The sequence below is a fragment of the Phaseolus vulgaris genome, chromosome 1 (genome assembly GCF_000499845.2).
Source record: "Phaseolus vulgaris cultivar G19833 chromosome 1, P. vulgaris v2.0, whole genome shotgun sequence".
NCBI lineage: Eukaryota > Viridiplantae > Streptophyta > Magnoliopsida > Fabales > Fabaceae > Phaseolus > Phaseolus vulgaris.
The window spans coordinates 44,707,981-44,732,481 of record NC_023759.2 but is presented as its reverse complement, the minus strand read 5'-3'; the positions used below and the strand labels follow the sequence as shown (position 1 = coordinate 44,732,481).

At 32.7% G+C, this 24,501-nt stretch overlaps 2 protein-coding genes across 2 annotated transcripts; both read left to right on the top strand.

The window, feature by feature from the left end:
• The first annotated feature begins 221 nt into the window (after positions 1–221).
• Positions 222–7,969, top strand: LOC137814549 (ABC transporter G family member 39-like). The gene is made up of 20 exons (XM_068617351.1): positions 222–842; positions 916–1,036; positions 1,209–1,297; positions 1,574–1,658; positions 1,759–2,049; positions 2,141–2,231; positions 2,521–3,421; positions 3,538–3,698; positions 3,837–3,940; positions 4,043–4,208; positions 4,298–4,378; positions 4,661–4,797; positions 5,118–5,450; positions 5,551–5,841; positions 5,930–6,013; positions 6,153–6,286; positions 6,391–6,618; positions 6,704–6,875; positions 7,086–7,340; positions 7,433–7,969. The coding sequence occupies exons 1-20, from the start codon at positions 478–480 to the stop codon at positions 7,700–7,702; spliced, it is 4,359 nt and encodes a 1,452-aa protein (XP_068473452.1). The 5' UTR covers positions 222–477; the 3' UTR covers positions 7,703–7,969.
• A 4,229-nt stretch (positions 7,970–12,198) lies between these two features.
• Positions 12,199–21,076, top strand: LOC137816214 (ABC transporter G family member 34-like). The gene is made up of 20 exons (XM_068619292.1): positions 12,199–12,554; positions 12,719–12,839; positions 13,837–13,925; positions 14,116–14,200; positions 14,308–14,598; positions 15,579–15,669; positions 15,863–16,763; positions 16,905–17,065; positions 17,233–17,336; positions 17,468–17,633; positions 17,719–17,772; positions 18,018–18,145; positions 18,449–18,781; positions 18,880–19,170; positions 19,287–19,370; positions 19,508–19,641; positions 19,726–19,953; positions 20,096–20,267; positions 20,368–20,622; positions 20,740–21,076. The coding sequence occupies exons 1-20, from the start codon at positions 12,199–12,201 to the stop codon at positions 21,007–21,009; spliced, it is 4,314 nt and encodes a 1,437-aa protein (XP_068475393.1). The 3' UTR covers positions 21,010–21,076.
• Positions 21,077–24,501: the final 3,425 nt, after the last annotated feature.

Here is a 24,501-nt window from a genome sequence, read left to right as displayed (position 1 = left end):
ATCTTTTCCTTATTATTTTACTGTGGGTAGTGTGGTTTGACTTGTTAAAGAAATCTTTTCCTATTATAACAATATGGGTAAAGTGAGAATATCTTAATGTCAAACTATAATTTTTCTTTATAATTGTCTTCATGAAAACTGTAACATTTTTAACAGTTTTGAACCTCAAGTGGCAAACAAAAACAACAGAAGTAGAAAGTAATTGATTGAAAGAGACACTTGTCCACAGAGCATGCGAATCAAAGTTGTGAGTTGTGAGTAAATGGTTCCACTGTGACGTAAATATCTGAGCACCCACCTTCTATATATACGCAAGCTTTCTCTCAACACTCAAACTTTCCACCACTTTCTTCTTCTTCCTAACTCCACAAACAACCAACTGCATGCTCCAGATGATACAGACATACACCTAAATTTCTATTTCTATACTGTTACGTTTCATAACAAGAACCAGTCAGATAGATACAGTTTTAACGAATGGCATCGGCACTTGCGGGGGATGATTTGGCGGTATCGGCCAGCAGTCGCCGGAGCTGGACGACGTCCAGCTTCAGGGAGGCGTGGACGGCGACGCCCGACGTGTTTAACGTGAGTGGTCGCCACACGCACGAGGATGAAGAGGAAGAGCTCAAATGGGCCGCCATAGAACGCTTGCCAACTTTTGAACGGATGAGAAAAGGGGTGCTCAAGCACGTGCTCGACGATGGACACGTGGTGCTTGATGAAGTCGATGTTTCCAACCTTTGCTTACCCGACAGGAAGCTCTTGATGGACAGCATACTCAAGATTGTTGAGGAAGATAATGAGAAATTTCTACGCAGACTTAGAGATAGAGTCGACAGGTACGTGGTTAATGTTTCTATTCTATGTAGCTATCATTATTTTCTGACCTGATTTGTGTTTGTTTTATTGTAGAGTGGGGATTGAAATTCCGAAGATTGAAGTTCGGTGCGAGAATTTATCTGTGGAGGGTGATGTGCATGTTGGGAGTAGAGCTCTCCCTTCCCTGCTTAATGTTACTCTCAATGCTTTTGAGGTACTTGTTTGTTATTCTAATTGAAAAATTTTGTTCTCAGATTCAGAAGCAAGCTGATTTCTGCATTGGATTTCAGTGCATATATGTGATTTTTAGTTAAATTCGAGAGTGCTATGGCTACTGCTACTGTACTAATCAAGGCTTTGTCTGATTTCTTGTTTATACACCGCAGAGTGTTCTGGGATTATTTCACCTTGCACCGTCCAGGAAGAGGGAAATTCAGATTCTTAAAGATGTTAGTGGGATCGTTAAACCGTCAAGGTAGTCCCATCAAAAGTTTCACCAGAATAACAACGAAAAATGTTTTCAGAAGTTCTTAGAATTCTAATGATTTTTGTTGAATATACTCAAAAATCCAAATTTAGTTTCAAAGATGGATTGATCTTGATTGTGCTGTATTTTTCTCTGGAAAGCCAAGTTCTACAAAGGGGAAAATTTCTTTTATGAATTCTTTCATTAGTTGACTCCCAGTTGCATTAGACAATTTTATGATTTTTTTTTATCATTTTGACTTATTTTATTTGGTGCTTATCTAAGGATGACTCTTCTTTTGGGACCTCCAAGTTCTGGAAAAACATCATTGCTTTTGGCACTTGCAGGGAAACTTGATCGTGATTTAAGGGTTTGTTCTCATTTTTCTGTTTACTTCAATTATATCTCCTCATTATATCATGTGTATTTTTGTTTAATACTAAGTGAGTTTTATGTTGAGATGTTTTCAGGTGTCTGGGAGAATCACTTACTGTGGGCATGAGCTAAATGAATTTGTTCCACAAAAAACCTGTGCATATATTAGTCAACACGACATTCACTATGGAGAAATGACAGTGAGGGAGACATTAGATTTTTCAGGACGTTGTCTAGGTATTGGCACAAGGTATGAAGCGTTGGTGGAACTCTCAAGAAGGGAGAGAGAAGCAGGAATAAAACCAGACCCTGAGATTGACGCATTCATGAAGGCTATAGCATTATCAGGTCAAAAAACCAATTTGGTAACAGATTATGTTCTCAAGGTTGGTGTCTCCACTTTAAATTATAAATATTACCCATGTGATTTTATTTTATCCGCTTGTATGTAAGCTGTCATCTATTATATTCTGACAGATACTTGGGTTGGATATTTGTGCTGACATTATGGTTGGAGATGATATGAGAAGAGGCATATCTGGTGGACAGAAGAAGCGAGTAACAACAGGTTAACTTTTTGTTAGTAGATGCACAACCAATAAAACAAAGTTTTAATCTCACACATCATATTATATTATTAACATTTTAAAACTAATTCGTATTGTATGCTAGAGATTCATTCCTTAAAAATATATATGTTTTTCAAATAATAATAACTAAGTACTTACTAAGGGGCTGGTTGCTTGTGATACGTATTCTTTTAACAACCTTCAGTCTTTTCAAATGATGATTTCTAAATAAGCATTTGTAACTATCTATTAGTTTATAATATCTATTTTAATTGTAAATGGATGCAGGGGAGATGCTGGTAGGACCAGCAAAGGCACTATTTATGGATGAAATATCAACAGGATTAGATAGTTCCACCACCTTCCAGATATGCAAGTTCATGAGGCAAATGGTTCATATAATGGATGTAACCATGGTGATTTCTCTTCTACAACCAGCACCCGAGACCTTTGAACTCTTTGATGACATTATCCTACTTTCAGAAGGTCAAATAGTGTACCAAGGTCCACGTGACAATGTGCTAGAGTTCTTTGAACACACGGGTTTCAAGTGTCCTGAGCGAAAAGGAATTGCTGATTTTTTACAAGAAGTGACATCCAAGAAAGACCAGCAACAATATTGGTCAAGAAAAGATGAACCTTACAGATATGTTTCCGTTCCTGAATTTGTACAAGCTTTTAGTTCCTTTGACATAGGAGAGAAACTTGCTACTGAGCTTGGGGTTCCTTACGATAAGAGCCGAGCCCACCCTGCTGCCTTAGTGAAAGACAAATATGGTATAACAAACTGGGAGCTATTGAAGGCATGCTTTTCAAGAGAATGGCTACTTATGAAGCGCAGTGCTTTTGTTTATATATTCAAGACATCACAGATAACAATCATGGCTGTTATTACATTTACTATGTTCCTTAAAACAGAAATGCCAGTTGGAACAGTTCAAGATGGACAAAAATTCTATGGAGCATTATTCTTTAGTCTAGTAAACGTGATGTTTAATGGGATGGCAGAACTATCTATGACTGTTTTTAAGCTTCCTGTCTTTTACAAACAAAGGGATTTCAAGTTCTACCCTGCATGGGCATTTGGTTTGCCTATTTGGCTTCTCAAGATCCCTCTGTCCATTTTGGAATCAGGGATATGGATTATCGTTACATATTACACAATTGGATTTGCTCCTTCTGCTAGCAGGTAATTAACACGAGTTTGCAATTTGGCATTGGAAAGCAACTTAACCAATTTTTCAATTTCTCTAAACTAGAATGATAAAAATTTCTTAATCCACACTTTTCCCTTTGTTTCATCAGATTTTTCCGACAATTCATGGCATTTTTTTGCATTCATCAGATGGCTCTCTCTCTATTTCGGTTTCTTGCCGCAGCTGGTAGAACACTAGTTGTTGCTAATACACTGGGTACCTTGGCCCTGCAATTGATATTTGTGCTTGGAGGTTTTGTTATTGCCAGAAGTAAGTCGTTGACACTTCTTAATTTTGGATAGATCTTCTAGTTTAGTGAAGCTTTAATAAGGTCATATGTGTTAAGCTTTTTGTATTATTCTTTTTTAGTTCAAACTATTGCAACCTGGTTTCTTTTGATGTTTGTAGATGACATTGAGCCATGGATGATATGGGGCTATTATTTATCTCCTATGATGTATGGTCAGAATGCCATAGTAATGAATGAATTCCTAGATGAAAGATGGAGTAAAGTAAGAATTCAATTTTCTCATACTTGCAGACATCAAGATGAATTTGTTTCAGGCGTTAGTTACTTCTATTCTATGAACATCATTTTTCTTTATCTTTTACAGCCAAATACAGACTCTAGAATTAATGAACCTACAGTTGGAAAGGCGCTTCTGAAATCTAGAGGCTTCTATACAGAAGAATATTGGTTTTGGATCTGCATTGGAGCCTTGCTGGGGTTTTCTATTATCTTCAACATCTTATTCATTCTTTCTTTAACTTATTTGGATAGTAAGTCATATCCTTTTGATTTCCAAAGTCTTTAATTCCGTAAACTTTGCACCTATGATAAATACCTTTAATGCCAACCAAAATTTCAGCTTTTAGAGATTCAAAAGGAGTCAATTTGGATGAAGGTGACGAAAAGAATACAAAGTCATCCTCTAGACAGCATATTGAAGGTTCTCAAACCTTTCTACTTTTCCTTTATTTATTGGTGATTCCAAGTGCATCTTATTGTTATTTTAGAAAAATGTAGGTTGTAGACTAATAAGGAGAAGGTTTAATTTTAATTCAGAAACACGTTCACACTAGTTTAGTTGCAATAGTTATGTTAGTTTTTCATTACGATTCTTTTCTTCATTTTGCTGTGACATATTTTGAAAATTGTAGTTGCAAGTTGTTCTCGTGCAATTCAGTGACACCTTTCCTTTGGCGGCGCTATTCTATTTTTGAAATAGCAGGTACAGGCATGGCAATGGAAAGTTCTTCAGAAATTGCTACTTCTTCGAACCAAGAACCAAGAAGAGGAATGGTTCTACCTTTCCAACCTCTTTCACTCGCATTCGACCATATTAGCTACTACGTAGATATGCCTGCAGTAAGTCACCGAATTCTAGAAAGTGCTTTCACTTCCGTACATGCTATGATAACAAAAAATTTCCATCTTGTAGATGTCCATATCTTTTTGGTCATGTAACATCACTCAATCACGTTACCAACACTTTGAATTCATAAATAGCTTAGCTTTCTTGAATTCATGACAGATTAAATATAAAATCTATTTTTCAAATCTTATGTCATGTTAATTGTTCTTATAAAATGAATGCTTTTATATGTTTATCAAAATTGTTAGAAATAGTTGAATTTAATTCAAACCTGTTCATTTTTCTTCCTAGTAAATCTTCTGTTATTAATCAGGAAATGAAGAGTCGAGGAATCAAAAGTGATCGACTTCAACTACTACAAGATGTTAGTGGTATTTTTAGACCAGGCATATTGACAGCACTTGTGGGTGTTAGTGGTGCCGGGAAGACAACCCTTATGGATGTATTAGCCGGAAGAAAAACAGGTGGATACATCGAAGGAAATATTAGCATCTCAGGTTACCCAAAGAACCAATCAACATTTGCTCGTGTCAGTGGTTATTGTGAACAGAATGATATTCATTCTCCACATGTTACTGTATATGAATCACTCATATTTTCAGCATGGCTTCGCCTCTCTTCAGATGTAAATGAACAAACACGAAAGGTGTGTGGGGGATAAACTAAAAAATTATATTTTCTCGGCCATTATGAATTTAGTAAACTTTAATGCTAATATTTTTAAGTTCGATTTTGTTTGGTGACAGATGTTTGTTGAAGAAGTTATGGAATTGGTTGAGCTTAACCCAATCAGAGATGCACTTGTGGGTCTTCCAGGAGTGGATGGTCTATCAACAGAACAAAGGAAAAGGCTTACCATTGCTGTAGAACTGGTTTCCAACCCTTCAATTATCTTCATGGATGAACCAACATCTGGCCTTGACGCCAGAGCTGCTGCTATTGTTATGCGAACTGTGAGAAATACAGTAGACACAGGGAGAACCGTTGTGTGCACAATTCATCAACCAAGTATAGACATTTTTGAAGCTTTTGATGAGGTGAGTGTGGACTGTATAGACTATAGAGTGTCTATGTTATTTCTTTGGAAGATTATTACATATAGCTTTGTTTATTTTGTTACTGTAGCTTTTGTTGATGAAAAGAGGAGGACAGGTTATCTATGCCGGACCTCTTGGTCGCCACTCACATAAGCTAGTAGAATATTTTGAAGTGAGTATTGCATCATTTCTATGCGTATAGTGTCTTTGAGATCGAACTTAGCTAGCTTCATACTTTTTGCAGCACTGGCTAGTTCTATTTTAATCAGAAAAAGTTTCATATAAGTGTATCTACTGTGCATATATTTCAGGCTGTCCCAGGGGTTCCAAAAATCAAGAATGGTTATAATCCTGCCACGTGGATGCTTGATATCAGCTCTACTTTAGTTGAGGCTAATCTTGAGGTAGATTTTGCAGAGATTTATGCTAAGTCTACCCTTTACCGGTATGATTTTTCATGCTTTAGTTATCTTACCTTTTTTACTGTTTGATTTATGCTACAATAATTCTGTCTTTGTAATTATTTGTTTTCTCTGTACTTTTCTTCAGGAGGAACGAGGAGCTTATTCAGGAGCTCAGTACTCCATCACCAGATTCCAAGGACTTATACTTTCCAACCAAGTACTCCCAATCGTTTTTTGTTCAGTGCAAAGCTAACTTCTGGAAACAATATTGGTCCTACTGGAGATATCCTCAGTATAATGTTGTCCGATTCCTCATGACAATAGTCGAGGGAATAATGTTCGGTGCCATTTTCTGGAATAAAGCCCATAAAACGTATGTTAACAAGCCTTTCACACTAAAATTTGCATTTCAAGTTACTATTCCATTTTGACACTTCTTTAACAAATTTTGATGGCAGCCATAAACAACAAGATTTGGGGAATCTTTTGGGAGCCATGTACGCGGCTGTATTCTTTATGGGAGCCATGAATGCTTCATCAGTACAACCAGTTGTAGCCATTGAAAGAACGATCTTCTATCGTGAAAGAGCAGCAGGGATGTACTCTGCATTGCCATATGCATTTGGGCAGGTACAAAGCAAAGATAGAGCGGCATATAGACACCCTTTTATAAATTTCACAAAAAACTAGTAAATCGAATTTTTTTTAGTTATTGAAGCTAGCTTATGCTGTTTTGGAGATGACAAATCTTCATATGACAATTTCCATAGGCAAGGGCTTCCTTCCAATGGAAAGGAAAGAAAATATATTCAAACTAAAGACACTTCATTGATTATGCAGGTGGCAATAGAGGCAATTTATAATGCAATTCAAACAGCCATTTACGCTCTTATGCTTTTCTCAACGATTGGGTTTGATTGGAAGGCAACAAGCTTCTTTTGGTTCTACTACTACATATTCATGAGCTTCATGTACTTCACATTGTATGGGATGATGATTGTAGCACTAACACCGGGTCACCAAGTGGCTGCCATTTGTATGTCCTTCTTCTTGAGTTTCTGGAACTTGTTCTCTGGCTTTATCATTCCTAGGATGGTAAGTGATTTGTCATTTTGATATGAAATTCATGGTAAATGACACTCCTTTTCCATACAAAGCTAATTTTGTTTCTCCTAAATGTTACACAGCAAATTCCTATTTGGTGGAGATGGTATTATTGGGCTTCTCCTGTTTCATGGACACTGTATGGCCTTATTACCTCACAACTAGGTGACAGAAATGTAGAATTGGAGATACCAGGTAATGGAACCATGCAACTGAAGGAATTCCTGAAACAAAACTTTGGTTTTGAGTATGACTTCCTTCCAGTTGTTGCTGCTGTTCATGTAGGCTGGGTCATCCTCTTCTTATTCGTTTTTGCCTATGGCATCAAATTTCTTAATTTCCAAAAGAGGTAGCCTCAGCAAAGTGATATCAGTTTAGGATCCAGTGTCAATTTTCTAACATTTATTGGTATAGTAGTTTAAAATAGGTGTTGAAGTAGTTTAAAATCAGAGTAGTTTTACCTGTGAGAATACTGAATAGAAGTCACAAACCTTTAAAATAACATGTGAAAAGCCTACAAGGCATGCATGATTTCGAGGAGAATTTGTTTCACTTTTATTCATCATTGTAAATTTGATCCTTGCCATTGTTATACATAAGTTATTTTATTTTGCTTTAAAGGACTATAATTCAATTTGTTGGTTTCAACAACATCAGTTAAATTATCATGGCTCTAGCAACGTATGCTTCCTTCAATTAATATAACAATTCGTTCTTGCACAATCTTTGCATTTCCTTACACTATTAATTAATCATTCAGTAATTGGGATCAAATACTTTTGTTTTGTGGAGGTTTACTTATTTGTTTTTTTTTCATAATTTAATTTTACTAACTCTTAATTCGAAAGCTTTAGATATAAAGTTCATATATGTATTTTGGCCAAGATGAGGTAGCTTGCAAGTGCCTATTTGTGTAAACTTTCTTGTAACGATAATGACTTGGAGGTAAATATTTTTTAAAATCTAAAATATTTTATAATTTTTTTTTAATATTTTTAATATTTTTTAAAATAAATTATAATTTTATGAGAGGAACTTGATTTCTAAAAAATAAGAAATTTCAAATTTTATCTAAGAATTAAAAATTTGATTATTTTTATACTTTCAAATTCATATATCTTCTAATCATACTATTTTCTTGATGTATTTTGTTAGTATTTTGTTGACTCAATTGACATTGGTGTTATCAACTTTTAATAATGTTAGTATTTTGTTGACTTGGTTTAGACTAAGATATTGTTAACTCAATTGACTTTAAGGTGTCATCAATTCGACATTGTTTTTAATAATGTTCATGAATGTTTCTTTAAGAAGAAAATGAATCATAATTTTTTTTATCAACATTACTAAAGTTATTTTATCATTAATGTAATTCAATATTATTGTCTAACGATGTAGTCTGATGTTAGTTAGGTTTTTTGGTCAACATCAATATTGTTTTTCTACTATGTTATATCAATTGAGATTATTTTCTCGTTAGGTCAATAGGATTGTTTTTCGGTCAAAATCATTTAGAGTTATTTGGGTCAACATAAGTCAAGTTAATTGCCTAATTCTCTATGTCAATGTTGATACAACTATTTTTCAATCGATCAAAGTCAAAAAAAATTATTAACAATAATATGATTTTTTTTTTACATTATTAAGATTATGTTTTTGATATTGTAGATATGTTTATTTTTAGTAGATGTTATAGTCAAGTTGTGTTAGTGGGTGAAGCTATTTTTGGACAAATATCCATTAGTTCTTTGTAATGTCCATTATGATTAATATTTTTTTGTCAATGTAGGAATTATTTTTAATAGACAAGAACGGTGTTATTTTTTCATCAAAAGTTGGTCAAGATTTTTTTTAATTGAATTGGGAAAATTTTAGGCAAACTTGACTAATTTTTTTTTTTTTTTGCCAATCTTATTAGAATTTGGAAGAGTAATGTTGGATGACTATCTTATATTTTGATAACATGTTATATAAATTTAAGTATTCTAATTGTGTTGTAAAGTTTGTTTGCATCTCATATAATTCTTTTTAGTTACAAATGTTAAGTATACATTTATTTTTATACAAGTATGTACAAAATGCATGGATTATCAAGTTGAACAAACAAAAGAAGCATTATACACCTTTTTATCAGCACCTTCAATTAAAAATATTTTAGGAATCAACATAAAACACAAGCATTATTCTACTAAATCCTCACAACGAAACCGACCTTATTCCAAATTCATCAATAAAGATAATTTAAGTTAATTTTCTTTACCTATAACTCTTTATTCTCAGATTTTCATTTCAAGAAAATCACTCAACACTTAGAGGTTTTAATTGAAAAAATGTTTGGTTGAAAATGATTTTTAACTCTCATCTAGTGCAAGGTATATAATCGGATCTGAAAAAGATAAGATTAGAATAGATGAAGGTACAGAGAAGGGAGAGTGAGAACCGAGAGAAAGAATACACGGAAAATATGTGCATGAGAAGAATGAAAAGATCGAAATAATATCTAAAACATAAATAAATAATATATATAATGTCATTTTGTTAAATGTTATGTGATTAATTTCTTTAAAGGTTTTTTTTTTCAAACTTAACTTTAATGTTATATTATTATAGTTATTTATGTTGAACAATAATAACAAAATAATGAAAGATTTGTCTTTTAGCAGATTGATTTTAATGCATATAATGAAAACATAATCATGAAATTATTTTTTAATCTAACTGATTAAGAAAATATTATTTAATAAAAAAATATTAAGTTATGCAAAATATATATATATATATATATATATATATATATATATATATATATATATATTATGCAAACGATGAAACAAATCAATGACAACATTAGTTAAATTAGTGCAAAGAAATTATGAATTAATTATTAATATTATATTTTACTTACGGTGAACTGTGCCATTTAAAAAAGAAGTTATATATAATGAAATAGAATTATAATAATTAATTCATAATATTGTATAATATAAATAAATTAGAATATGAAGATTTATTATGATTAGTTTATTAGAAGTAATTAATAAAAATAAGTGTATACGTATAAATTAATAATTTAGAAACCAGAAGAGAAAGTGGTAACGATACTATTTTAACTAAAAACATGTGTTTTCAAGTTGAATATACTTAATGAAATTCTAAAAACTATTTGTTTCAAAAATCACATTTTATTAAAAAAAATAGAGTCTTTACATCTTTTCTTAAATGCAGTTTAATATATGCAATTGACAATAAAAGTTTGATAAAAAGTTATTGTGAAGGTATTGATGAATTTAATAAACAATTGTAGACAGTTATCAATTGAAGTGAAAGTATAGATCAACACATTGATAAAAAAAAGTAGGCAATGTTATTAATTGAGGTATGCATAAGTTTTTTTTTTATTACACCCATATAATTTTTCTTTTATCAACAAAGAATTATTGTAATCACTTTAGGATAATTTAAACCTTATAAAAAACAATCCTCACAATCCTACGTATTCATCTATAAATCACACCATAAGTAACTTAACTAGATTAATAAACATCTTTATCTGTAATAGATAAGAAAATAAAAAAAATGAGAAGATATGAATGTATGGAAATAATTATGTAGAATCTGAGTGAGAGAATAGGCTGAAAAACTGTTTTGCTTTATTTATTTTATATAATAATAGTAATATATTATGTAATTTGAAATAATTATACTTTTGATTGTAAATGATAAATTGTAAGGTGATATCTAAACTTATCAACCTTGTTAAATTATTCTAATGTTGTCTTTCTTCTAATTTATAAGGAATTTACCTAAATTTTTAAAATTATGAATATTGAACAGATTAAACCCACTGAAATATTGTTAATTATATTTTACTGACAACTTTTTTTTATTGAGTGGTAATTTACACCAATTCCCTGTTTGAATATAATTTTATTTAATCTGAATTTAAATAAGGTTAACTGTGTTATCACGTATTTTTCTAAATCGTCGATGATCGTAAAAAACATTGATTTCGAAAATTAAAAATGCTAGCATTTAATCTAATTTGGAACATATTAAAACCTATTATTATTTGCATATGTAGCTGGGTAGCTCTATATTCTATTAAACTTTTTTGTACAGACAAATTTTTGTACACGGCTTAGACATCCGTTTAATATAATATATTTTTTACTGATAATTTTTTTTATTATGTTCAAACGAAACATAGTTAATCATCTAATTTTTGTTATTATAATTATTATATATTCAGATGAACAATTCCAGATTAACACTCTTAATATTTAAAAACAACAATCGATATTTAATAACAAATTTGAACACTCTCAAGTAGTGGAAAGGTAAAACTTTTAGTTTTTGTTACAAAAGTTTAATAATCACATGTTCAATTAATAAAAAAACTAATTATTTTGTTAAGATTTTAAAATTCATATTACAAAATTAAAATCTTTCATGTTGATTTGTGATTGAGTCACATTGAAAAATGGTCAATGTTTCTAGAGTTTTTATTCTAGTTTATGGCATATATATTAAGTACAAAGTTAATTACATACTATGTTTTATACCAAAAAGATGACATTTTAAAGAACTTTTTCATTTAATATTAGGGATTGGTATTTTGACCAGAGGAAGATTGAAGCTGTCAATGTTAGAATTCAAAGAACGGTCAACATTTCTCATCATAAGTTCATAACTATTCCTATCTGACACATGCATAGCTATACTGAGCACACAGTTTCTTCTCTTTTCCACATCACTTCACCAACCTCTCATTTCTCAATCTTGCATTTAACACTCACATTTATATATATAGCACTCTTATCATTCCTTCATTTATCATTCTTGGAAATCAATGGCATCCATATCTGTGAGTGATGATTCTGTCATGGAAAAAAAATATCGCCATAGCTGGCCTTCGTTGGGTTTCGAACTTGGTTGGACGCCATCTTTGTTAAGGAGTGGACGGAGCAAGGAAGAAGACAGTGAGGAGGATCTGAAATGGGCGGAGATGCAGCGTTTACCTACGCTAGAACGCATAAGAAAAGGGATGTTGAGCGTAGTGCTTGATAATGGAAAGGTTGTACATTGCCATGTTGATGTGGCTGATCTTAGGTTGCAAGACAAAAAGCACCTATTGGAGAGAGTACTCAAATTTGTTGATGATGACAATGAGAAATTTCTTCGTAAACTTAGAGATAGAATTAACAGGTGATTTTTATCTGTCATTATCATCGTATTATTTATTAGTATGTTAATATTCTTTTTGTTGTTGCAGCTTCCATTGTTAATGCTGTGTTGCTATTATGTTATTGATGTTGTCATTAAGTGGTAATTTTTTTTCTCTGACTTTGTTGACAATTCTTATGATACAGGGTGGGGATTATAATTCCAAAAATTGAAATCAGATTCGAGAATGTATCAGTGGAGGGAAATGTTCATGTTGGAACTAGATCACTTCCTACTCTGCTTAATGTTACTCTCAATAGTTTTGAGGTACTTTATAGTTATTTTTTTATTAAAAAAACGAATAAATAATAAAGATATTTTATGATATCTCAATACTTATACAATAAGTCATCTTATGACTTTATATATAAAATATATTAAAGATGGAATTTTAAATCAGATGAGAGTAGTATAATCATGACAAGTTAAGACTTCCAAAATAAAATTAATAGAAAAACTATTTCAACTAACTACATATCTATGAACATACCTTACAACTCATCTAAATTCACTTTATGCTTGTTCACCTAAATTTTTTTGATAGATTTCATGCATATCAGTGACTCAAGGCATCAGTCAGAATACGAGAAACTTGCAAGACGAACCTTGGAAGTCTCCTATGACCAAACCTTCAATTGTGAAAATTTCAATATGGTTTATCCTACCATTTTTAAGAATGATCTTGTTATTATACTTCCACATTTCGTTTACCACTGGTATCCACACACATCTTCAAATCTAATTACCAATTTCACTGAGTCCAATCAACTTAAAATTTATAAAATATCTTTTTGGTTCCCAATGATCTGTCGACGCCAACCCCATCCATTCATAACACATAAACCACACCAGTCAAGCAACTCTACAAAGTGCAAAAAAGATAGAACCTTGTTTCCTATTTCTCCTCACACAAAATACAAATGTTATTTCGTATACTGATCTCTCTTCTCTCCAAATTGACTTTATTTGTTAACTTATCTTTAGATTCCCTTTAGTTCCATTTGTTTCTCTAAAATCTACAGCTAAAATATTGGAAGAAACATTTTTTTTTCTCTCCAAATCATAGTTATGATACTTATATGAATTACCTTCTATAATTTTTGTTTACAAAAATTACTTTCTTTTTTTTTTCCTTTTCTGACCTGCTATAGAATCTTTTATATTAGAATGACTTTAACCATATATTTTATGACATGCTTCAGATTTGGTTAAATTTGATTTTATGAATTTTTTTTATAATATTTATTTTGGATTTTATTGATAGACGATTCTTGGATTGGTTGGCCTTGCATCTTCGAAGAAGAGAAGAATTAATATTCTTAAAGATGTTAGTGGAATTGTCAAACCATCAAGGTACATTAATAATTTAGTAAGAATATATTAACCAGAAATATTATTAGTTTCCCAGTTTTTAAAGAAGGATGAATATTTTCTATTTATGAATGTTACAATCATTGATTGGCAAAGTAGATCTTTCATTTATTTATTTATTTAATGATATTTAAGACTTATTCTTATTTAATTTAACCTGGTAATACATCAGGATGACCCTACTTCTAGGTCCTCCAGGTGCAGGAAAAACAACATTACTTCTAGCACTTGCAGGGAAACTTGACCAGGATTTAAAGGTTCACTCTCTGGTTTCATATTTTTTTGTCTGGTTCAGTCAATTTACTTAAATAATTTCTTCACTCTTATTGTTTTTTTCACTGCAAATTTATATTATGATGATCAGGTTGGTGGGAAAGTAAGTTATTGTGGGCATGAACTTAACGAATTTGTGTCTAAGAAAACTTGTGCCTACATTAGTCAGAATGATGTTCACTATGGAGAAATGACAGTGAGAGAGACATTAGATTTTACAGGACGTTGTCTAGGTGTAGGGACGAGGTATGAAATGTTGGAAGAACTTCTGAGAAGGGAGAAACAAAAAGGAATCAAACCTGATGCTGACATTGATGCATTTATGAAGGCTACAGTCATATCTGGTCAAAAAACCAATTTGCAAACAGATTATGTTCTTAAGGTTTGTAATTTTGTTGCCCACTTCTCTTTATTATAAAAAACTACTTCAAATACTATATTTAATGAGAGTGGTTTTATAAGTTACTTATTAATAAAAGTAATATTTTAATATGGGTTCTTTAAAACTAAAAAATATTTATATAATAATAACTCTCTTTAGTTTGAATAAAATTATATTTATATTAAATTCATTGGCGACAAATTTATGTAAGCTATTCCGTACTCTAACGTAATCATAAAAATAAATAAAATAATTAATTTAGTTTAGTTATATTGTAAAAAGAATGTTACTAACGAACCAAATTGACCTTTATTATTAATGATCTTTAAAGTTCTCTGTACTCACTATTCATTAAAATAAAATATAAATATTTTTAATATTTAATATGAATAAACAAGTAATATAAATATAGAATATTTAAATTTTAAAATATTTTATTATAAAAAATCAACAATTTATTCTCAAATGTGTTTTATAATAAAGAAAGGAAAATTTAATAAGTAAACTTAAATATATATTTTTAATTTCTTAAATTTGACTTAATTTTCTAGTTCTTTAATATAAAATCGATTTTGTTAATTTTCTCTAGTTTGAATTTTTTTATAAATAAATAAATAAATGTGTAGTATTTCAAGGATGATCCAGTATTATTTTTAAAAAAAATTAATTTTAGTTCACACACATCTTAGACATAAAAAAACATGATTAAAATGAAGGGAAAGAAAACAAGCACACAGATATGGGTATTTGATAATAAGAATTGAAATCCAAAGTAGGTTGTCAGATAAATAACTAATAATTATCAGTCGAAACCTTTAATTGTATTTAATCTTATAAATTTTTTTTTGTTTAGCTTCTATTGATAAAAAATATGAATAAAGTTTTGTAAGAACTAAAACAAATAACAAAAGTCATTTGAAAGAACAAAAATGATATATTTAATTCTTTTATTTACACATACTTCTCTGGTGCTTTAACAGATACTTGGATTGGATATCTGTGCTGAAACCGTGGTTGGTAATAACATGAGCAGGGGCATCTCAGGTGGACAAAGAAAGCGTGTCACAACAGGTCAATTACATCGCATACTTATTTTTCACAAAAGAATAAAACAATTCATTATCATATGCTTAGAGTAAAATACATAAAAATTATTAAGTTAAAAATGATTTAGTCCTATTAGTGTTAAACAAAATAGTGTTGTTAACAACATTTCTCTTCCAATGGCTTAGAATCTTACTGCTCCAGTTGTAACTGAGTGTAGGGGAGATGCTGGTAGGACCGGCAAAGGCACTTTTTATGGATGAAATATCAACAGGACTGGACAGTTCCACCACGTTTCAGATATGCAAGTTCATGAGCCAAATTGTTCATATAATGGATGAAACCATGGTCATATCTCTTCTTCAACCACCACCAGAGACATATGAACTGTTTGATGACATTATTCTACTTTCAGAAGGTCAGATTGTGTACCAAGGTCCACGTCAAAATGTGCTTGAGTTCTTTCAAAACATGGGTTTCCAATGTCCTCCAAGAAAGGGAGTTGCTGACTTTCTACAAGAAGTAACATCTAAGAACGATCAGCAGCAGTATTGGTGTAGAAGAGATGAACCTTACAGATATGTTTCAGTTCCTCAATTTGCAGAGGCTTTCCATTCGTTTCACATAGGAGAGAAGGTTGCAGCAGAGCTTAAGGTTCCTTATGATAAGAACCAAACTCATCGTGCTGCCTTAGTTAAAGACAAGTATGGTATATCAAGTTGGGAACTGCTGAAGGCATGTTTCTCAAGAGAATGGTTGCTTATGAAACGCGACAAGTTTGTCTACGTATATAGGATAATACAGTTAATTGTATTATCTATTATAGGCTCTACTGTGTTTCTTAGAGTTAAAATGCCAGTGGGCACTGTTGAAGACGGGGGAAAGTTCTTTGGAGCACTGTTTTTTTCTCTAGTGAACATGTTGTTCAATGGGTTCACAGAACAAGCCATGATTGTTGCCAGGCTTCCTGTTTTTTACAAACAAAGGGATTTCATGTTCTACCCTGCATGGGCGTTTGCCTTACCTATATGGGTTCTCAGGATCCCCATTTCCGTTGTGGAATCAGCAGTATGGATTGTTCTAACATACTATCCAATTGGATTTGCTCCCTCAGCTAGCAGGTCCTGTGGCTTTGCTTCCATCCTTTTCCTGCTTTCACCATTATTTTTCAAACTACTTTTTATGTTTGGATTTTTGACAATTATGGATTTTTCAGTCTAGAATGAAAATTCTAAAACTCACTAATCATTCTGTTTCCCCAGATTTTTCAAACAATTATTGGCATTGTTTGGCATCCATCAAATGTCCATCTCTCTATTCCGGCTCATTGGTGCAATTGGTAGAACAAATGTTGGTGCTGCTATACTGAGTGGTTTGATATATCAAATAATCTTTGCGCTTGGAGGATTTGTTGTCTCAAAAAGTGAGACATCATCATTCATTTCTTAATCTTTTAGATATATGCTAGTTCAAGGAAACGTAAAAGAAAAAATGACATTGAGATTGAATTGTTTTGTTTAATATTCATCTTTTACTGTTACATGGTTTAAACGAGCACTTATTTCAGCAAAATTTCTTTTATGCCTGCAGATAATATCAAACCATGGTTGAAATGGGGTTACTATGTTTCTCCTCTGAGTTATGGTCAGAATGCCTTAGTAGTAAATGAATTTTTGGATGAAAGATGGAGTAAAGTAAGAAATGCTTTTTTTCTCAATCTTATTTTTTATTGCCCATGTTGCATACGTTCAAATACAAAACAAATGCAGAGTCTAAATAAACTCCATTAACTCCAAGCGTTGTCAATTTTTTATTTTATTTTCAGCCAAATACAGACTCTAGAATTGATGCACCTACCGTTGGAAAAGTACTTCTCAAGTCTAAAGGATTTTACACAGAAGATTACTGGTTCTGGATATGCATTGGAGCTTTGTTTGGGTTTGTTCTTCTTTTCAACCTTCTCGCCATTGCTGCATTGACTTATTTGAATGGTAAGATATATCTCTAGATTTAATAGACTATAAATGAATGGAGTTTTCAACACTACTGAACCATTTTAATTAAACAAAATTTCAGCTATTGGTGATTCAAAAGCATTCATCACGGATGAAGATGACAGGAAGAAGGAAGGTATTTCTTGCTCATTCAAGTGCATTTCATTGCTACTTAAAAATTGTCGGGGTTTCATTCTTGCATATTGTATTTCATTTTCATTCAAGTTTTTAGTCGCACTATTCTAGTTAAATAGTTTTAGTTTTATAATTTTTTTCATGACATTGCATCCGTTTTTGAAAAGAATAATGGATTGTTATTCTCAGGCAATTCAAACTTATGATTGATGCTATTATTCAATACTCTGTCCTTCTGATGAACAGGAGGTCAAGGCATAGACATGGCAGTAAGAAATGCTTCTCGCCGAGAAAGAAGTACAGGAATGGTCATGCCGTTTCAACCTCTTTCACTTGCATTCAATAATGTGGACTACTACGTAGACATGCCTGCTGTAAGTCAATGAATACCTTCAAATAATATTGTAATATCACTTTCATGTGATTAATTCTTCCCCCATACTTCCCAAAACAATTAAACTGAAAATGTGGTGTACGTGAACTATGTTTTAAGATTTTAAACATACATGGAGTGTTCTTCTTACCATCACTTTAAATTCACTAGGATCATACCTTTGTTCAATGCCATTGTATATATATGTTTACCAAAATGGTTTCTATGTTTCCGTAGAAAGTTAGAACTTAAAGCCTCCTGTGAACGTTATTGAGAACTTCTGGTTTTGTTTTATGTTTATCAGGAAATGAAAAGTCAAGGAATCGATGAAGATAGACTTCAACTACTGCATGATGCCAGCGGTGCTTTTAGACCAGGTGTATTGACAGCCCTTATGGGTGTTAGTGGTGCTGGGAAGACAACCCTTATGGACGTATTAGCTGGAAGAAAAACAGGTGGATACATCGAAGGAAGTATTAGCATCTCAGGTTACCCAAAGAACCAAGCAACATTTGCTCGTGTCAGTGGCTACTGTGAACAGAATGACATTCATTCTCCCAATGTTACTGTATATGAATCACTATTATTTTCAGCATGGCTTCGCCTTCCATCAGATGTAAATGCACAAACGAGAAAGGTGTGTGGGGACAAACTTAAATTGTAATATTTTCTTGGCCATTATGAATTTAGTAAATTGTAAGGCTAATATTTTTTTAATTTTGTATGGTGATACAGATGTTTGTTGAAGAAATTATGGAGTTGATTGAGCTTAAATCAATCAAAGATGCACTTGTGGGGCTTCCAGGCGTAAACGGTCTATCAACTGAACAAAGGAAGAGGCTTACTATTGCGGTAGAATTGGTTGCCAACCCTTCGATTATCTTTATGGATGAACCAACATCTGGCCTTGATGCTAGAGCCGCTGCTATTGTTATGCGAACTGTGAGAAACACAGTGGACACTGGCAGAACCGTTGTGTGCACAATTCATCAACCAAGCATAGACATTTTTGAAGCTTTTGATGAGGTAAATTGGTATAGGAAACTACTAGAGTTAATATGGAAAATGCATTATTATTTCTTTAGTTTATTGTTTCTTTGTACTGCATTTAATGTTCAAATTTGATCTCTTCGTCACTGCAGTTACTGTTGTTGAAAAGAGGAGGGAAAGTTATCTATGCTGGACCTCTTGGTCACTATTCACAGCAGCTCATTGAATACTTTGAAGTATGGAATTTTTTTGTCTGTCATTTTAATAGAGCTATGATATCAATACTTTGTTTGCTTTATTCTGAGTGAGCAGCTTATAATTTCAGTGGCAATATTTTCTTTACTTATATATATAAATGAATATTTTGCTGTAGGCTATTCCAGGGGTTCCAAAAATCAAGGATGGCTATAATCCTGCAACATGGATGCTTGAGATTAGCACTCCCTCATATGAAGCTCAACTTGGAATAGATTTTGCGGATATTTACGTTAACTCGACTCTTTACCGGTAAATTTTTCCTATGATTTTTTACTAGTTTCGATAATTCTAGCATTACGAATAATAACTTTTTATCCTTTTTACTTTTTACAGAGATAATCAAGAGCTTATCAAAGAACTCAGTACTCCATCACCAAATTCCAATGACTTGCACTTCCCGACCAAATATTCCCAATCATTCTCTGTGCAGTGCAAGGCTTGTTTTTGGAAACAGTACTGGTCTTATTGGAGAAATCCTTCCTACAATGGCCCTCGATTCGTCTTCACAATACTCATTGGGATAATCTTTGGTCTAATCTTCTTGAATAAAGCCAAAAATATGTAAGTTAATTAATAATTTATATACTCATTCTATTTGCCTATAATCATTAAATAGAAGGCTTTGTTATGATCTTGGAAAGTTAAATTGAATTTGAAATTCATTGACTATTTATGTTGCTAACTAAACTAATTTGACGAGCAGCAAAAAGCAACAAGATATATGGGATCTTCTAGGAGCCATGTATGCTGCTGTGATGTTCCTTGGAACCTCGAACACTATGGGAGTACAGCCAATTCTTGACATAGAAAGAACTGTATTGTATCGTGAAAGAGCAGCAGGGATGTATTCAACATTGACCTATGCAGTTAGTCAGGTAGAAATTGTTTTTTGTTAGTAAGTTTATGTATCTTTGTGGGACACAGATTCCCTTCATAGATTTCTTATATATCCTATTGCGCTAACTGATTGCGTAGGTGGCAGTGGAGGGAATTTATAATGCTATTCAAACAACAGTCTTCTGTGTCATAATCTACTCCATGATGGGGTTTGAATGGAAGGCGACGAAATTTTTTTCATTCTACTACTTCATATTCATTTGTTTGATCTACTACACACTATATGGGATGATGATTGTTTCCCTAACCCCGAGTTTCCAAATTGCATCCATTTGCAATTCCTTCTTCTTGACCGTCTGGAACACCTTCTGTGGCTTTATCATTCCTAGGACGGTACGATTAGTTACTATTTTGGTATATTAATTCATAGTATAGTATAATGTTGGAAACCAGGTTTGTTCTTTTTTTTAACACGTATATGGTAACTTATGTTTCTCCTAAATGTTGCAGCAAATTCCTGTATGGTGGAGATGGTACTATTGGCTTACTCCTAATGCTTGGACACTGTATGGCATTGTTACCTCTCAACTTGGTGATGATAATGCAGAAGTGGAAATTCCAGGAGCTAAAAACATGATGGTGAAGGAACTGATTAAGGAAACCTTCGGTTATGAGTATCACTTTCTGCCAGTGGTCGTTATTGTTCACCTAGGCTGGGTTCTTCTTTTCTTGTTTGTTTTTGCCTATGGCATCAAATTCCTTAACTTCCAAAAACGATGATGAGATGAGATGAGATGAGATCCTCTTATATCTCCCCTTAGTTTTGATTATGTCATTCAAAACTATATTGTATAGAAGTTTAGGCTAGTTTTCGTATAGCATAAAAAAATTATATAGAAATAATTATCTTTGAAATATTTAAACAATAAAGTTGTAAAATTTGATGTTAGAAATATTAAAATGTGCCTACACGTGTGTACCTCTTTTATGATTTAACATTTGCATAATTAAAATTGATAATAGATGTATATTTTTTAATATATAAATTATATTATATTAAAATTTATAATGAGGAATCATCTTTCAATAAGTAAGTTATATCTTAAATTTTCAATAAACCATTTAAATTGTTATATAAGATTACATTTCATTTTGATAATTTTTTACAAATTTCGAATAAAAAATAAAAAATTGTGGTTTGAAAAGACCGTTAAGAAAATCAAATCTAGTTTGTAGATAAATAGAAATGAAGAGTAATTTGATACTGATGATATTCAATAACAACAAACAATTATAGTTTATTTATTGTAGAAGTTATTAGAAATCACTAGTGCAAACTTTATTTGATGTCAATCTTTTTTTTTATCAGCAATAAAAAATAAATAAATGGGAATCATTTCAGGGGTGGTTCAACCCTTATACATAAAGAGCTAGCGCTTTACCAACCTCCAACCAAGAAACACCTTCCAACTTAAATAAGGAACAACTAAACCAACTCAAGAAAGCATTAAACAACCAGCCTCATACAATCCACTGGGTTCAAAATCCAATTGGGGTACGTAAAGGAATTACAATAGGACTTTGCAAAAATCCAAAACCAAACATTTACCTGTACCAGTGCAAATACCTCGAGCGCATCTACCACGCCCCTGTCGAAGGTCATCAAGTTCCTATGTCTCCAAATTCCACTCACAACACCAACCCAAATCGCTCCCCAAACGTCATTAACCACATCAGAAGCCGAACACAACCTGAATTGTTGGAAGTTTACCAAAGGGTCCTTGTGAATAACAAACGACACTCCAAGCCACTCAAAACAAAGATACCACACCCGCCAGGTAAACTCGCAGACGGAAAACAGATGACTGGACGACTCTTCCACCTTCCCACACAAACCACACACCAGATTCTCTACCACCACCCCTCGCCTTTCCAAATTTACCCTAGTAGCAATCTTATTCTCCATCACCCTCCAAGCAGTGACCAAAGCGGAAGGCAAAGCTTTGCACCTCCACAACTTACTGTAAACTGGAGAAACCTCCCCAACTCTATCATTCCTAACCTAAAAATAGGTTGAGTTAACCATAAAAGTATGAAATCCCCCTGCCTTCCAAATCCAGCAATCTGCCTTCCCCGATTCCAACTTCGCCCCTTGTAGTAACTGAAAGAACTGCTCCACCAGAGGTTTCTCCCATTCAAAAAATGGTCTACGCCATTCAAAGTGCCACACCCAAACACCATCAATCCAATTCCCTAGTTCAGCCACCTTTGCACCTTTTGTCACACTAAGAGAGAAAATTCTCGGGAAAACACTCTTCAACGCTCCACAACTCAACCAACTGTCCTCCCAAAAAAGGATAGCCCTCCCCTCACCAACTTCCCACTCAAACCCATCTTCAAAACTTCTTCCCCAACCCTCTGAAGCTCACACCTCCTTCAAATCTTTCCACCAAAGAGAGCCCCTACCAACTTTACCTTCCTCTCTCAAGCTTCTCCACCCACCGTACTTAGAAGCGAGGATCTCTTTCCACATACCACCTTTATCCGTACCCAATCTCCAGATCCACTTACCTAATAGAGCCAAATTAAACAACCTTAGGTCAATAATACCTAGACCCCCATAGTCACGAGGCTCACAAACCTTTTTCCAAAAGGCCCAAGCGATCTTCCTACCATCTGAACCCCATCCCCAAAGGAAACTCCTTTGTATTCGAACTAACTTCTCTGTCACCACAGAAGGTAACTTAAACAATGACATAAACAAATAACGGGATTGAGGAGAGAACTGATTTTAACAAGCAAATCCTCCCAACCAACGACAGACACTTGCCTCTCCATCTTGACAATTTACCCTGAACTCTCTCTATCACCCTGCTCCAAAACGCACCCCGTTTGTGACACCCTCCTATCGGCAACCCTAAATAAACAAAAGGAGTTACCATCACTTTACAATTTAGAATAGCCACAAAACTCTGAAGCAAGCTCTGATCCAACCGCAACCCACCAATAGTAATCTTACAATGTTGTTTCATAATAAAACATCGTATATTAAAATGTGGTGATATTTTTGTGATTATAGTGAATGTATAGATGTTGGTCCATAATACAACCAACATATATAATCTTGACTAAAACATAGACTATGGTTCCTTTCAAGGATAGTTGCCTATGAGCTTGACATAGACTACAATTTTACATGAATAGTTGTCTATGAGTTCGATATTGACTGCGGTTTTATGATAACAATAGTATATGTTTTTAAATTTCAACATAAACAACGGTTATTTGTAAGAATCATTGTCTATATGTTTTTTTTACCTTACTTTGGGTGTGCCTCAATTTACGCTTTAACTTTTGTTCTCCTCACGCTTCCCTGCACCTTGCCTTCCCTGCATGTGTTGTCGTCTTTGTTTCATTACTCTTTATAAGTTCTTCCTCCATTGCTTCATTGGTTTTAAGTTTTCATACTCCATTGCTCACATTTGTTGTTTTCAAGTTCTCCACTGTTCAGGGACGCATTCTTGATTGCGTTTTTGGTCTCTTCCACCCATCTCCTCCGTGCCGCCGTTGTCCACCACCACTAGGTTAATAAAGTTTTTTTTATTCTTAAATATTTTTTACTTTTGTTTTTGTAGTTATTTTTTCATGTTATTTTATATGTTTTTGTTGTTATTATTAATTTATATTATTTTTTCATGAGTATGTTAAATTGGAATTGTTAGGTTTAAATTATTAATTAGTTAGACTATTAGTTATATTTGTAAAGTTAGAATTGTATATTATTAAGTGATAATGATACCACTAATGTGTGGTTTTGTTCATACACAAGAAGTTACCCACATATCTCAAGCAAATAGTTGAAGGATAACTACATTATCAACTTACCTACATATAAAACTTAAACGTCTAGTAACAAGTAATTTCTATTAATCAATGCATGACGTGCATATATCATACTCAAAAGTCGATACAATGCAAATTGTCAAAAGTTAACATGGTTGACATTAACACTAGTTGGGAACATGTAATAATATTTAAATTATTCGTTATAATAAAGTACATGTACTTTAACACTAATTTGAACTTATTTTTGTATTATAGTATTTTATGGATGCTCAACTATTACATCCGGAAGCAATGGACTATGTGAGGAATTTTTGGACCACATACTTCATTAGGTTTTATAGATAACTAATGAATAGTATATTGGTTTACGTAATATAGCATGCTTCTAATGTATAGGAAATTAACTAATATAGATAGGAGTAGGAA